This window comes from Linepithema humile, chromosome 1 (assembly GCF_040581485.1).
Source record: "Linepithema humile isolate Giens D197 chromosome 1, Lhum_UNIL_v1.0, whole genome shotgun sequence".
NCBI lineage: Eukaryota > Metazoa > Arthropoda > Insecta > Hymenoptera > Formicidae > Linepithema > Linepithema humile.
In genome coordinates, this window is record NC_090128.1 from 36,233,864 (window position 1) to 36,251,469 (window position 17,606).

The following is a 17,606-nucleotide window of genomic DNA, read 5'->3' on the forward strand; positions in this document are numbered from 1 at the left end:
CAAAAACATAAACATTATATCTATCATTATTCGCTTATTGATTGATGCTAATTTTTCATACTGATTGAAAATTCTTTGTTATTCGAAAAAAGTTGAGACATTTCTTCAAAATAATTTAAGCGTAATCTAGTGCATCGAGTGAATCATATGTGTGAATTCATCCCGCGCGTATCATGGTAAATCGTCGTCGTTGTCAAAGTCGAAAGTTACCGGCTAACTTTCACTAATAACCAAAGAGGAAAGAGGGAGGCAAAGAGAGATACAACGCGCGCGCGTGGTTCCGCATGTAGACCGGCCGAACGTTACGAAGCACTAAAAGGCGTGCCACTTGTCTCGGTGGCCTGGTTTCGTGTCCCACTTTTGTACCGGACTGTACATGAACGTCGGACACGCTAGCGTGAACTCGCTCACGACACATTACTGAGGAACCGACCGAGGATGTGGACAAAGACCCCGAGTTCCAAGATCGACGGAGAAACCGAACATATATGAATACGTGACTTGTAATCGTCATCGTTAACCCTTTGACACTACATACTATACGTTCATAATGACGCTTAAAAGCTGTTTGCTCACATCTTGTTTAGTTTGGAGATTATTCGCATAATTACAGATCTCACGATTCCAAGATTAATTTTTAAAAATTAATAAGTATTTATACGTCGCTAATTTTGGAACATAAAAAAATTCTTTTCAATTATTTAAAATAACTAAATCGTAAAGTTAAAATCTCCTGCATTAAAGCGACACAATTAGAAGATTCCGAGTGACATTATGTTCCATGTTAACCCTTTCGTGAGAAACGATTGTCTGAGATTCTCAGATCAAGATAATAATATTATACGACGTGATCTTTGTATGAGATAAAAATTATAACAGGACAGCGGGATTTAACGGTAAACGTGGGGTATAAATATCGATTTTAATGATTTTTTAATTTGATCTTCATAAATTATTATTTTTTTAAATAAAAGAAGCAATAAAACGCGATATACACGCATTCGAAAATTTATCGCAAAATTATTAAAGAAGAAAAACATTGCGTACAAATTCGTCTCCGAAATTTATGTTTTACAAGGCAGACCTTTCACGGGGTTCCGGCCAGCAATTAACACTTTCCACCGAGGTTCGTATTATTCGGTTGCCTTTGAACTTCTCGCAGTCGTTCGATTGCATGAAATGCCCGCCATTGAACGTTTAAAACAAATGTTATTTCGCCCCGATTGTAACGAATAAAACGCACTGCGTGAAAAAAGCATGCTTTTTTTATTTGAAAATTTTTTTGTGCCCTTAATAGAACGACCGGCGAGACAGCGAGGGAAGTGCTGGAAAACTCGGATTTCAAGGTGAAATCATGACAGACGCGGCAAAATGATCCGGCGCCGTATTAGGATTGATCGATGACGACTTCGCGAACATGATTGGCGAACGACAGTGAATCGCACAGTCATCATTCACGACTGAAGAGAGAAATGGTTACTCTCAAAACTGGAGCGCTTATCTCACTATTTCTGATTGTTGATATCGGCTCTCTCGTTAATACCAGAAGGAACGATCGGTTTCTAAAAAAATTCGGTAACCAGATTGCTATATGTTTTTAGTCGAGGAAGAAAAAAAGTTTTTACCAATTTAAATGTTATTCTAGATCAGCCGGATGAAGAGGAAAATCTCGAAAATGCGATCGATTCACATAGACAGATGAGATTCTTCGTCGAGCTTGACGCGTGTAAGTAACACTTATTGTTCATTTCATTACGTTATCTTATGTTAAGTAACGTTATATTATCGTTCTAAATATATCTCGCGCTTCCGCGAGGCCTTGCCCGCGCATTACGTTATTGAGCGTAACGGTAAGTAGGCGTTAAAATGAATTTTAAGGATCGCTTCGAAAGAGAAAGGCATCTAGTATGCCACTTTGAATAATACATGAATTTCTCTCACATTCATGTTGAAAAGCAGACAGGGAATCGTGCCATCCTCGACACACTTCTATTTAAATGCGATTTAAATACAATAGTGCCATTTGACAATGTTCGATCATATAGTATCGCAATCAGTGCGATAAACAATATTGATATTTGATTACCATCCTTTAAAATAATATCCTTTAAAATTTTGTTTAATAAACGATAGCGCGTAATAAGGATGATTCAGCTCTGAACGCATTTATATCTTCGTGATAATGAGAGCTCGAAGAAGTGACAGACATCGGAAGTATTTTAAGATGGCAAACCGGTTGACGTTCACCGGATATTTGTATTTATAAAACCAAGTCAATATGACCTATATTTTCTAAGCAATCTGATATTTCCCATCGTTACTGTATGCAGTAATTATAATCGAATTAACTGAGGATGAAAGGTGAAATCAGCGCGTCGTTTTCTTAAATGCAAACTTAATAAATATGAAAATAATTATTTTAAACAGGAATTATGTCAAGTTCAGAAATTATTATTACATAAGAATATATTCAAAGAGAACAAGTTAAAGCGGGAGATTTCCTTTGACAATATTCTATTTGATGCAGCAATCATCTCTCGCAGCGCAAGAAAATTGCGAGTGATCTTTTCTACCGTAAATGTGAGCAGAACGCGAGAGAGACTTCGCGATTCACAGTTGAGTTAACAAGGGAGACGAAATCGGAATCGTACTTGAAAGGCCACTTACTGACGCTTACTTTCTACAAGAATATTTATAATGAAGCGCACGGAAGCTCCGTTTTCACTGCGACCTCAACGGACCTCTTCTCTGTCGTTAAAAGCGTTCGACTGACATCGTTTTTCCTATTTAGAATGGGATTCAGTACTTATTGAATTACCATTTTTCGTAATAGTTCCCGAATTTTAATTAATTCAACCTCTGACAAAATTTCGTAACATGATTTAAGTACTTATTTATTTAACTACTACTGCAAAGAAAAATTCATCCTGCTTTACATTAGTTTAAATCATATCTAATATTGAATACTGATAAATGGAGCTAATACCAGGATGTCCTGTAAATCGTTTGCATTAATATAGATTTTATCTTCAAAAGCAAAAATACTTTCAGTGAAGCCATGCGATAAAACTGGGTCACGAAATCTTAATGTATCGAACCTATTCAATGTAAATAGCTATCGGAGACAACCGATTTCTCGAAGCCATTCGTACTCTTATATCTTTCATTTGCGATAAAACTCGGTATTTACAAAATCGTAGCTTCTAAGTTTTTATTCATTTAAACTTTCGTGATACGAAACGGCAAACATTTCATAAAAAGAACAATCCTGTCATTGATGGAATTTTTTATCAAGATTATAACGAAAAAATAAAATCAGTGAATTAACATATGTAATCTTCTTCATTTTGATAACAGTAAAAAATATATTTCAGCAATAATAATAAGAAAACAAAATAGCTGAAAGAATTTGATGCACCGAAAAAATGGCAATACTGACCGGTCCACATCGCGATGGAGTTTTCCAGTTATTCAGAGTACGACAATCTCGCAACAGTGAAATAATAATACAGCGAGGAAAGAAATGGAAAATAAGACACACCGCATCTTTATGTGAAGGTGGGGAACCAATGTGAGACCAAGGGACAACACCGCTGCCACCGTTGCGAGAAAGCTGACGCCGGTGAAAGCAGCGGACGCCTCCTTAGATCACGATCGAGACTCCTGGGACATTGGCTTAAGCCAGTCCACGTGTAGAAGGCGTGCATTGTCACGGCTTCTCTATCACCCCGAAGAAGAATCTCAAGTCACATTCGATCCTTGACCGATCTCTCGATCGTGCTAGCGCGTCACCGGATCGTTTATCCGATCTCCAGAGAGAAATTCTGTCAATTGTCATTTTCGCTTATGGAAGAACTTACAACTTGCAGTGAAGAAAAATTAATCTAAGAAGAATCAGTGATATCAAAATGGCGGAGTTTACATTACACCGGAAGTGTCATCCGAAGTGTCGGCCTCTCGCCAAAGCCTTCGATAAAGCTAGAGATCTGTGAAAGAAACTGGATCATGAATCGAATCTGTCACATTCAAGACTGTCATTAAGGATTTATCCAGAATTAATTGGTGATCGAATTGTACAAAGTGTACGCAAAATTCGAAATTCTTTTCGAGAACATCGTTTGACTAATCACCAAACGATAGAAATTATTCATATGAGGAGGAAAAACAAGAAATTGGTGACCTAAAAAGTTCAACTTTATGCTAATCAAATATTTCTTAAACATTTTTGCAAGTGAAACTTGAACCAGTGAAAGCGCACGGTGTGTTTATAATTTCCAACTAAAGTTTCCAACTAAGTTTCTCCTCGAATAATTTTGGAGAAATATTCTCCACTCTTCTTCATTTGGTCGCAATCAATGGACCATTTCTCATCCATTCTCGCCGCAGTGTATCTTTTTCGAATTTTTAAGTGTGCAGTGAGACCATGATGACGTGCGAAGTATCCTCGAAGTGTTAAGCGGAAGTCAAAGTCGATCATGAAGATCGTACTTGGGGTGCTCCTAATCACTGTAGCGAGCGCTTTTAATCACTATGACACCAACTCGTGGAAACGCAGGGAGGATTTCAAGGTCGCGACCGCGAGCCGATCGGTCGCACCGATCAAGGTTAAAGAAGTCCGCCCGCAACGATTGAGCGCTCGTAAAACAAGACCATCGAGCCTGCTCAGGAGCGACATTCTCCAGAATTCCGCGAGAAAATTCGCAATAGTCGAGGATTCGGACGAGGATATCTGGAATCCGGATGTTGCCAAAGTACAGCAGGATCTGACGCGTGAGAATCGAGCCATCGAGACGACGCTGAAAAACGTGATCGGCCAGCCATCTTTAGGCAAGGTCGAGCAGTATCAGTACTTTTCGAATTTTCCGTACGACAGTGACGAATCGGCGGACGCCATATTGGAAGATGCGGAGCAACCAAAGAACACAGCATTTTCCAAAGATACTCAAAATCATTTCTTGGATGATAACGCGAAAGGAGTGGATTGGAGTGAACAAGATGTATTCGAGAAGGACCTGCAAGACGAGGAAGAGGAAATTAGTATCCAGGAATTTCTCGACGAAATTCGACAGAAAAGACTGAACGGAGAGGTCGAACTGGCGGGCACAAATCGGCAGGGCAGAAGGAGGAAACTCACCAGTCAACAGCAAGGTGTTCTGCTGGTGGAGACACTCAGGAAGAAGCGAAACCACACAAATGACCATCGAGGACACAGTTCCAATCTCCAGAGCGGCCTTATGGATATGTTGGGCAGAAGTATGTTCCTAGACTCGAAAACGAGGTGGAAGTACTGCCGCCAAAAAAAATGCTATTGGAACGATTTTAATCGGCTATTGATCTTGAAAGTGAAAAAAAAAAAAACGTTAAAGTTTGCATCTCAATACAAAAGAATATAAAGATATAAAATAGAAATAAAACGCGATATATTGTTACATAAGATAAATTAGTAAAAAGTGATATATTATTTTTTATCTGATATTCTCAAGAATTTTAAAATAGACAAAAATTAACACTTAATACAATTTTGATATTAAAGCTATTTTTTTTTCCAATTTAATACAATACAATATCGGTTACAAACCAATTGCTGTAGCAACTGTAAACACATGTTTACAGTAGCATGTTGCAAAGAGCAATGTGTTAAAAATCAACGTTTGTTGCGCTGAATCTCATGGGTGATATCGATCTTCTGCAAAACGCGCTGAACGCAGCGACGCGAAATAGTGTAATTGGCGCAATTAAAGCTGCAGTCGCGTGACAATAGATGAACAAACACATCGAGATTGCAGCAGACTTTCACATTTGAATGTTTCTCTGCAGTAGGACAAATTCGGGCTGAATTCTTTCTATAGCAAAAACTTGTACTTATTAATATTAAAATCGTCTACCTATCAAAATAATTCGTAAAATGCAACAATTTGATCCAAATGTATCAAGATATCAACGTTTATACGGAATCCCACAATTTGTTTCAGTGATACCGCAAACGTGCAAATATAAAGGTGCGAAATTCGAGTGCAGCCTCAGTATTAGCTGCGTTTTAGGCGGCGGTCGACCCGTCGACCTCTGTTCCGGCGGTTTAATATGGAGTTGCTGCGTGGACGACGACGACATACCCGAAAAAATACCGCAACCGAGCGTGGGTTTGCTACAGAATGCCAGTAAGTTTTTTTCATACAAAAAATATACCAAAGTGTAGTCGTAATAGCTTTAATTGTAGAAAGATATAAAAAAATTTCAAAGAGTATAATTTTCAAATTCTTAAATATAAGCCAGAACAATAAATACGCCAGATTTTTTTCTCGTGGAAGAGTTTTTAATATCGTGCGCCTCGGTTAATTCTCGGGGTCTCTTTATCTTCATCATACTGCTTTAAATTTATGACATCCTGAAAGAAGGTCTGTGTCCTCGTATGTCGCGCTAAACTGAATTTCTGAACCGAGACTTCGCGCCTTTTAATTCATTCGAGAACTTCCGTAAGCAGCTTGCATTTGTTTCCAGTCGAATTCAATGATCTAATTTCAATCTTTATTCATAGAATTATTTTTAAATGGCGCATTTAATCTCCGCGTGAAATAGATAGATTTGGATGGCGTTCAATACAACATGTGACGCGGAAAAAAAATGACACTAATTAGTAAGTATCTTGAGTTATTTTGCTAGACTAAGGTTAAGGGTTGAGACGATCAGGTTGGGAGAAGGTTGAGAACGTTCGGTTTATCGCGCACTGAAAGGAGACATCGGCTGGAAGTAACCTGATTTCTATCCGGCGACATCCGAAATTACACAACCAACAGCGTCCAGCTAGTGTCGCGCGCGCACCGACGCTGCGACAGTATATACGCTGTCGGCACTTTCAAATACAGTTATTCACACCTAGTTTGCGACAGCATCGCGTTGCACGCCCGCGGAACTTTACGCGGGCGTGCTTTCTCAAATCGCAAACTCGTTCACCGTAACCGCGTGACCATCAATACAATAGCGCGATTAGAAGCATGCGAAGAAGTAACGTCACCGACAAAGGAAGACAATTACAAGTTTCATCGTACACGCTACATTATTATTTTTTAAAGTACATTAAGTAATAATTTCTTAATTACACTTCTTTATTATATACTGTTTCGTACTATTGTCAATAGACAATCAATGGACAATCAGTAATTTTTTCAAATATAAAAATAGATTTATTTTAATAGATAGCATTCAAAATAATAACTTTGATATTAAATCTACTCATATTTCATATTCAAATATTTTTAATTACTGGTCTCGTGAAGCATAATTACTGTATTATCAAACTTAAATTCGGTCGCAAAACCAACCGAGACACGAGTGATTACGATTAGCTAATATCGACATAATTACGTTGCCCAGCGTTTTCCGTAAACCTTGGGCATCAACAGCCGTACGTGGACGACGATGTGAACATTTACAACAACGCGATAAGGCCCTCGCACAATTACGGGGCCCATCGGCCCACGTACGCGGGTGACGTCAGCAAACCGAGCAGTCTTTACAATCCGTCTTACGCGATCTGGAATCACGATCGGCCGAACGATCTCGCGATCAGTCACGATCGGCCAACGTATACCACCCGTCCGTATCACACGGTCCAGATGGACTATCCGCAGGACGAGTACGACGGCGGCTATCAGCCCGCCGTTTCCGGTGTACACGTGCCGATCGAGGACTCGTCCAGCTCCGTGGACTACTCCAGATACCGTGGTAATCGCATGAGAATGCACGCAGACTGTTGCACCGAATGCACCGATGTGTGTCGAGCGCACGGAATGAGATTCATCGAGACCGATATCGTTCGATGAATTCAGATTTCAATGCTATAAATGCGCAAAAATTTCACTTTATTTACGGCATAAGAAATTCAGCTTATAAGAGAATTGCATCCCTTTAATTATAAATTATATCGTTTTAATATTAAGTTGGGTTTCTTCTTTTTATATTTGTTGCAACGATCGTTGCAACGTTGATCGTATTTTAAGTGTACTTGATTATTGGTATTTGGATCTACTCGATGTCAACTACTATGATCAATCGTAGTAGAGAAAACATGATTCGATTCTAATCCAATCACATTAAATTAAAAGATAGTTGATATTGTGTGATTTAACAGATAACTATAAGATTTCGTATCAGATTTGATATATTGAGAAGAAAAATGGGCAAAAATCACGCAAAATGACAAAAAACTATCACAGAGAAAATCATTACGAAATACAAGATTACGTTATTACAAGACGAACTGTGACGAGTTTTGTAAAACGGATATTACAAGACGATACGAAAAATATACTATATTTATCATTAAATATAATAAGATTTACATTAAACCGATTTAGTCTCAAATGATTTTAAATGACCGAGACGATATCTAAACATGCACACAATCTTTCGCACAGAAACTGCACGAAATTGAGTGCTTTCGGCATCACGTTGCACATTTTCCTGCACAAAGTGTTGCCAAAAAAACAATGGAGAAATTGGATTTGGAGAAAAAATGAGAGGACGCTGAAAAATATGAAAAATGACTACAGAGAACGAAGAGAACAAAGGATAGGAAAAACGAAAACAAGGAAGACAATACTAAATAAAATACTGAGCAACTGACACAGGACAAAGAAGAAATAATTACTGTCTTTAGTAGTCCTTCTCAAGTATTAAAATATAAGGTAGAAAGAAATATAAGATGAGATAGAATATTTTGAAATATTAAAATATAACTTCAACATCTTTTTGAAAAAAATATAAGAACTTTGAATGTGCGTCATTATTATAATAATTTTTGTTACCCAGACAAGAAAAAAGACGTCTTTAGATGTCTTTAAGACATGCGTGTTGTCTGGATAGATTGTTTTTTAAAATTTAGACGTAAAATAATCGTAAAGTTAAATCACTAATCTTATAGAATTATCTTATATTCTTATCTTCTCTTCTATCTTGGACGAAATAGCGTGAACGTTTGATTCGTGCTAAGATATACTTGCAATAATTATCTCTGAATTTTTACCGCGATAATAAAGTTGTGTGCAATAGATTTTCTGAACTCGCGTGAACTTTCTACATTGCGCTACATTTATTTTCTGCTTTCTGTCTCTCGCAAATGATCTTAAGTGAACTGCGCTGAAATATCGGTTTAACCGCTATAATTGTAGAAAGTGTCAGTCAATAAATTTTCAGTACAAGCTTATCATCCGCATCTCGTATTCTTATTTTCTCCTCTACCTCGCAAACCGCATAAATGTCAGCTCTCAGTTGTTCACTCGCAAATGTCACCTCGCATCATTGCTGTCACATAAATATCGCAGACTCTCGGACATTTTCTCCTTGAACTCGCTTTCAGGACTTGCGATCGCTAATACGACTCGTCTTTTTAGGCTGCGGCGAGCTTTACACTAGGAGCAACAGGATTGTGGGTGGGCACTCGACCAGTTTCGGCAGCCATCCGTGGCAGGTGAGGTCCTTCTCGCACAGTTTCCTCCTATCCGCTGCTACTCGACCACTATAAATATCTCTCGCTCGGAGCGACATACTCTTCCTTTCCTCTGCATTATTCATCGGGAACGAGCCATCAATTTGCTCGGTTCGCCTAGCGCGAAGAGCGCGAGGGAAAAATAATCTATTAAATCTTCTCTTACGGCCGCGAGCCGTGACGCGGCCTCAGATGCATATTTCATGTAATGCGCCGGTAAACGGGCCTTTGAACGTTAGTTCGCTTTGTTACAGGCTGCTATTATCAAATCAGGATTCCTCTCCAAGAAGTTATCTTGCGGCGGCGCTTTACTGAACAATCGATGGGTGGTCACCGCGGCGCATTGTATCGCGACGTTAGTATCCTACTACACACAACTGTCTCTCGCACAGCGTGATATGATAAGAATATTGATCGATGCAAAATTTGTGCTAGGACGCCGAATAGCAATTTAAAAGTTCGACTTGGAGAGTGGGACGTTCGGGACGCGGCAGAACGGCTGCTCCACGAAGAATTTACCGTCGAGAGAAAAGAGGTCTTTTTTTTGTTATTTTAAATATATCAAGTTAACATTATAATAACCGTATTAATTTACGAGTACACTCGCAAAAGTTTAGCATACCATGAATAATTTGATACAATTATGATAAAAATTGTATTAATATTAGGTACACCCGCAATATTCTCCCGTCGACTTTCGGAACGACGTGGCTTTGGTGAAGCTGTCGCGGACGGTAGCTTTCAAGCAACACATCGTCCCGGTTTGCCTGCCGGCAAGGAATTTGAAGCTCTCCGGCCGAACCGCAACCGTCGCTGGTTGGGGACGAACCAGGCATGGTCAAACTTCCGCGCCATCCGTTCTTCAAGAAGTCGATGTCGAGGTGAGTACACTCTCCACCGTCGTGTTTACCTTTGATGCTAAAACGTCTCTTCTCAGGCGAATTGTCCTCGCAATAACGGTAATCATAATATTATATGGTACAATTATTAAATATTCATCATTTTTGCCAACATTTTATATTAATATATATAAAATTAATTATATATTATTAATATTAAAAGCTGTGATGAAAATTGGCTCGTAAATGTACTCATGGCTTCTTAATTGCGCGACAAATCATTTTGTTATCATTGTTATCATTGTTATCAATTTTTATACAGGTAATACCAAACGAGAGATGTCAACGATGGTTCAGAGCAGCCGGAAGAAGAGAAACCATTCACGATGTATTCCTATGCGCGGGTTATAAAGAAGGTGGACGAGATTCTTGTCAGGTAAGAATATAAAGAATATTCTATTAAATTGATAAATTTGATAATTAGCTAAACGCAATCAAATTACGTTTACAAATCTGTAATAGGGCGATTCCGGTGGACCGCTCACAATGTCCGTGGAAGGAAGACATGTTCTTATTGGTTTGGTTTCGTGGGGCATCGGCTGCGGCCGCGAACATTTGCCCGGTGTCTATACCAATATCCAGAAATTTGTGCCCTGGATCGATAAAGTTATGAGCTAAAGCGGAGAAGAGAAGCCTCAGTTCCTTCGAAAGTCGGATTACTTTATCCAATCGAAAAAAAAAAGGAAAAAACTCGCGAGAAGAACTCGGGCAAAGCCTTAACTCATCTTTTAACACGTTAACCGTCACGCTAAATTTCCAAAAGTTCTGGCAGATTATTTAGTAAAACTGTAACGATTTTAGTTTGATACTTCTTTTATATTTTTTTATTTCCCTCTCACGCATTTGTTAGTTACAATATCGAAGAAAAAGAATAAGCTTAAAGTTGTGAGTAACTCGAACAGTAACAAAGAAATCTGTCTCATTGTTTAGGCAAAGTGATAATGATGTAAAAATATGAGTAAAATTACATCAACTGCTTCTAATTCAATAATGATGATACCAAAACTAATGAGAATGAAGAACTCGTAGAAAAATTATTGATTGAACAAAAAATGAGCGTAGACACACATCGGAACGCTTAAAACGAATTTATATCAAAGGATATTCAGAATTATTGTTGGAAAAAAGAAGAGACAGTATCCAAAGAAGAAAGTAACGATATTGTTGTACTGAAGTGGAAAAACATCTATATAATTATAATATCAAAATTCACAATATAACATTGCTTCCGCTAGCCAATCATCGTGTACGGCAGTTTAGCGTGTTGAAGACTCTTAAACTCGTGCTCGATTGTTCTTGAAAAATAGGCACTCTCTCAAAAGTGCCAAAAAGCATGACGATTGTTACAGTGTTATGTTAATGCAATATAATGATCATTAAGTTCAAAACTAGCAGTAAAAAGTTAATTGAAGTTATATACAATTGACGTAGAACTAATTGGCGATGCCAATTAATCGAGGACGAAGTTCTTAAGATGTTGAAATGAAGATATTTAATATGAAGAATATTTGTAAGCTGTTTGTAAGCCTCGTTGTTGTTACTCGTATCACAAATAATTTATTATCTTATATATTAAAACCAAAAAATATGATTTCCGAATTTAGTTCCGCTATTTAAATATTTTAATGTTCTTTTTATGATAATTATGTATATTTTACATAGAAATTCTTAAAAATTCGAGAAGATAATTTTTTATAAAAAAATATTTTAAAATACTGTCTTAATAATGCAATTAATATGCGACAAATTTGTCTTAAGATTTAGTTTGTACAAGGAAATTATATTTAGCTAATCTTTTATATAAAAGAAAAACCTAAAAAAAGTCGAGAAAAAAAATTACGTGAAAAATTCCGATTACAGTAAATACTGTGTTACTTTCATAATAATACTTCTGTTTAATTTTTATATCGATTTGAGAAATCGTAGTAAATAAACTTCTCTTTTACAATGAAAAATGTAACTTTTCTTTTACCAAAGCGCACATCATTAGTTCATGATGGATTTTTTGATATTTTAAAAATATTTAGAAAAGAGATCTATTTTTCCCAACAAATATATAAGAGAGTTCTTCCATTTATGATTATATGGATATGTACTTCCTCTCTGAAACTCAATGTCGATAACGTCTCTTTTGTTATCGACCATCTGTAAGAAGGAACACCACCTATCCGTTCATCCATAAATATCCTACACAAGATAATTCAAAATCATAAGCATTCGCCTTGGATAATTATAATTACAATTATAGTAAAAAAATACCATGAACAATATTTAGAATATTTAGAATAATATTTAAAAAATAAAAATTTCAAACAATTTCGAAATTCAAGTTTTTGTTAAATATTCAATAAATTTATTTTCAAAATAATTTTTCTTACTATTATTATATAAAATATCTTAGCTTTTAGATTATCTTTTTGGGGATAATTATTTCAAAGTCTGCGTAATGAAATAAAAATATTCAATCGAAAATCAATATTAAAAAGTTAGTTAAAAAATTTAAAAAACTGAAACGAAAAAGTTAACATCGTTAGAAGAATTAATTCAAGAAAAAAAATGGATATATATTTTAACCCTTCCGTTTAAGGATCTGAGATCTAGAGATCCGCTCCTGTCTACGGTAGAAGCAGAAAGAGAAACCGGATTGGTCACAGAGAATGCGCGAGAAGTGCACCTACCCCAATGCAGAAGGGGGTGGAAGAAGGGAGAAAGCGAGAGCAATGGTGGAGGGTAAGTTGCTAATTAGAGCCAGATTAAACGCTTGTCTGGGGAGCCATTTTCCTTGCCGTTCCTCGCCGTGGCCAAAGGAGGATCAGCGGGGTAGAGGGGTGAGAGGAAAAATGAGGGGACTTGCGGGGGGTGGCTGAGACTGCGAGAAACGAGGAAGGGGTACGGCGAAGGGACGACGGAACGTCGACGCCGGCGGGAGAGGCGGGCTTAATGAAAAGTGTTTGCCCCGTAAAAGTTAAGATTAATTGGCGCTCGGGGGGTGGTTACCGCGATAATCAGCCCGGGCCAGTGGTTTTCAAACCCTTCCTGGCCATCCTTTCGATCACATTCTCCCGTATGCTGCGATCGAATAGTCACAAGCAAAATTTTTCTCGAATTTTTATCGTGTTACAATATATCGCGAATATATTTTTAGTTTTTGATACTATCCTCAAGAGAATGAAAAATACGGTAAAAATTTTGTGCAAATATTTTTCCCTTGAATTCGAAAGCAATTTTAGAAAATTAAAACCATAAAATAATCTACATCCAGTAGTTGCAAAAAAAATGTTTATTATTTTAATTATGTATATACCCTCTTTCATTTATATATTTATACAATATATTAATGTTACTGAAAGAAACCTCAAGAAATATTACTTTCAAATTCTAGAAGCTTTCTCGCGGTATTCCTTTACAAATTTGTACAAAAAGTCTACCAAAATTGACTCATAAAACAGTAGTCTATTATCGGCGATAATCACACAGCGACATAATTAGAGAAATTTAATTACACGTTTTTCCGAGCAGCGCTTTCGTTCACGGTTGAGCACAGCTGGAATGGGAGGTTAATTTGGCGACACCTAGTTTCATTAACAACGCCATTAAAAGTAATGGCCGGTGAGGGGGCGAAGTCGGTCGCGAGGCCTCCTAGGGGGCTGGGAGATTCTAATTACGGAATAGGACTTCCCTGGTAGAGTACGTAAGGTAGAGATGGGGAAGGGTGAGAAGGTCGAACGTTGGATACAGAGAGGGTGGACCATCGAGTCAAAAGACGCCATGATATTCGTTAAACGGCATAATTGCACCCTTCGGAGCGGAACTCGCGTAATTGTGCCGAGTCTGACGACGTCGTGAAAAACTTATCGTCGAACTGATTATTGAAATCGCGCGATTAATTTCCGCATTTGAAATGATAGCTAGAAATAAGCGATGGAATACATCTTTTAAGGAAATCTTGTTAAGTTTTAATAAAAATATACGATAAAAATTATTAAGAATATATCACACACATACACACAAGTGTGTTTGTATATTTAAACTGATACACGCATATTGTAATGCAATAAATAAGCAATAAAAAATTGAAATTGTAAAAATAATAAGATTTTCATAGTATAAAAAGAAATAATTTTCATCAAGTATCAAATTGAAGAAATTGCTATTGATAAAGACAATAATGAAATATCAAGATGCGATAAACGCGCGCACTATTTTATTGAAGAACTTATAAATCGATTATATGGTTTTATTTGCTATTATCACTCTTTAATCTAAAGTGGAGCGATGTAGTTGATGACTATGATAACTTTTATCGTAGCAATAAAACGATCATTTCATGAACCTATTTATACCAATAAAATCATCATTTACAAGCCATCTACCCGATATAGTTACAGTGATTCATACGTATCTCTGTGTACTATCCATATTAGATACAAACAATATTACATTACTTCACATTGCAATCATATTAATAAAAGATCAAAAATATAGATATTTAAGTAATTAATTAGATATAAAATTTTATAGAATATTTCGATCGACACATGACAATTTTCAAGATTATTACGCGCATGTTAATCAATAAGATGTATCAATAATTCAAACAATATCGAATTAAAGTATGATAAGAAAGTAAAGCGACCTCAAATTTTCCACAATAAATACAGTAATTGCTTTCAACAAAATATAGAGCACGATTATAATTGTATTGTTGAAAATTTATGTATTAAAAAATTTCTTACAATCTTTATAATCTGCTTATAATTTGCACAGAAACTTGATAAACAAAAAAGTACAATAAAAACTAGAATAAAATTCTAAGAAGTCTAAAGAAAAAAGCTAAAAGTTTATTGATATATTTTATAACTATAAAATTATACTGAATGGTTTCTATATCAGCTTATAAAAATCGCATATCACGTTTTATTATGTTAGCTTATAAAAATCGTATATAATAAATAGCAATAAATAAACATCGTATAGCAATAAATAAACAGAAATTTAAAATATTCTATCTTTGAGAAACCGCAGAAAAGACTTTTATCTCACCGATTCCACTATTTGCTTAACATTGCATAAAGTGTTCACATTGTGTGAAGTGTTCTAAGTGGTATCACTTTAGTACTGTGTAAGCGAGCGAGGAATTGAAATCATATCGATAAAGAAACATTGGGCAGTTGATAAGGCTCAATTAACGATTATTTACATAAATATAAACGATTCGCGATAAGCGAATATGCGACACCAATTAGTACTTATCAACCGCGGATGATAACTAATCGAAACAGCAATCTTATCCTACGGATAAGGAGGCGCGACGTGCGAATTAAGCATTATTAAATCGTTAATTACTTTTGCCAGAGAAAGAGACGCAACAACACAGTATATTTTTCTGTTTTACATTCGTATTTGTCTGCTAATTCATCACGAATTCTTGTTTATCGAAAAAAGTCGCGTATTTGTCCGCCAATTAGCAAGCAGCGGAACTTTGTACTATTGCAAAATGTCAAAAAAATCTAAATTTATATGAAGAATTATTGTCATTTATGTATAAATATTTATTGTTTTATAAGGAAAATATTAATTGGTTCTTTCATCTTTGTAAGTAAATGTAATATTATCTTTCAGTTGTTAGCTTTTGTAATTATTCCGTAAATTTGATTTTAACTGATATTCTTAAACAGATGATATTTTTCGAATTTGCTCTGGAATGAAGACACAGCGGAGGACAGTGCGAGAAACCTTCTGGCTTATCGTGACGGAGCACAATCGGTGGTTAAAAATCGTTTAATGTTTGCTCGGTAGCCAAAGGTGACAGAAGACTACTTATGTGTACGTGCCAGCGATACGATATACATATATGTTTACTACCTGCGTGGATCCTGATATGCTGTCAGTGGCGTAGAATCATAAATGTCTAAAAATTCATATAAAGACTTACTATAATTTTGAATTGCACTCTTTGATTACATCAGAGAGAGAGAGAGAGAGAGAGAGAGAGAGAGAGAGAGAGAGAGAGAATCTATTTGTTCGTTATAAAAATAAATCATAATAAAAAAAACATTTCAAAGCACATTCTAAAATTGCTATTGCCCAGTAAATCTATAATCTCTTATGGAATTAATAACGGGGTTTTATTGCTAAAAAAATATAGAAAAAATAAAAAAAGAAATGTATCAACGTAAAATAATATGCGGTGATAATATATGTGGTGTGTATATGTATTTTGCAATAGATATAAATTTATTTTATTAAAAATTAGAATTGGATATTGAAGCAATAAATATAAAAGCATATGTTAAAATATTATTTTTATTCGGATTTCTGCAGTTTTCTTTTTTTTCAAGTTTTTTTTATTATTCTTTATAAAAATAAATAAGATAAGAAATATAATAAAATAACCAAAATTTAAATAATTTAATATTTTATCGGCCAAAAAGATTCTAAATGCACTTCTAAAGTGGAAAATTCAGTGCAACTGTGGATTAACTCATTAAAAAAGACTTGGGAAATTTTATGTTTTCTCAATTTCAATTTTCTCGAGTTCTTAAAAAAAGTGGGTTAGACCACTGCCATATTAAAGATACCCCGCCGAACAGCATAAACGTGTCCACGACATTGGTGCGCGCGATAGCATTACTACGGGAGTACGTAGAAACGTATCGAGAGGCGAGTGAAAACGAGTATCCCGTGAGTGTGCTGGACGTGCCTCAACCCTTAAGCAAACACTCTTTCGTCTCTTATTTGGCTACATACGGACAAACGAGGAGAGCGGACCATTTACCTTCCAGGCACCGCGTTCGAAATGGAACCACGAAGCGGATGACACCGGATGATCCATCATTTTTCGTTTGTTAGATGCCTCGAGTGTCTTCGAAATGATGAGTGTCTTCAACACACTCCCACATCGCATTATTATTAACTTTTGTATTATCAAACAATTTTCATAATCTTCTACGAGTGTAATGTACATGTTAAAATTTTAAACATTTAAAATAATAATAAAAATAATATTTCTCAAATTAGAAGATTAAAAATATATAACACATAGCAATATAATGTGCCATAAAAAATGATGGATATTTGATATTTTTAAATTTTCCTCTAAAGCGATTAACATATTTCGTGTTAAAATATGTTAATATTTACTCTGATTTTCTTTGAAGTATAATCATATTACTAATCGAGTAAGATTGTGAACAGAATCAGAGAATATTTCTTGTATCCTG

General features: G+C 36.0%; 1 protein-coding gene across 3 annotated transcripts; it reads left to right on the top strand.

Moving 5' to 3' along the window:
• Window positions 1–1,333: 1,333 nt before the first annotated feature.
• On the top strand, window positions 1,334–16,539 carry LOC105677109 (serine proteinase stubble-like). 3 transcript variants are annotated; one of them, XM_012375489.2, is made up of 9 exons: window positions 1,334–1,575; window positions 1,646–1,726; window positions 5,973–6,158; window positions 9,390–9,466; window positions 9,739–9,839; window positions 9,920–10,019; window positions 10,153–10,365; window positions 10,646–10,759; window positions 10,846–16,539. In XM_012375489.2, exons 1-9 carry the CDS (start codon window positions 1,473–1,475, stop codon window positions 10,999–11,001), a joined length of 1,131 nt encoding a protein of 376 aa, XP_012230912.1. In that variant the 5' UTR covers window positions 1,334–1,472; the 3' UTR covers window positions 11,002–16,539. The 3 variants fall into 3 exon arrangements, with proteins under 3 accessions (XP_012230912.1, XP_067212767.1, XP_012230911.1); XM_067356666.1 differs by lacking the exons at window positions 1,334–1,575; window positions 1,646–1,726 and adding exons at window positions 3,423–5,253; window positions 7,372–7,722; XM_012375488.2 differs by lacking the exons at window positions 1,334–1,575; window positions 1,646–1,726 and adding an exon at window positions 3,423–5,253.
• Window positions 16,540–17,606: the final 1,067 nt, after the last annotated feature.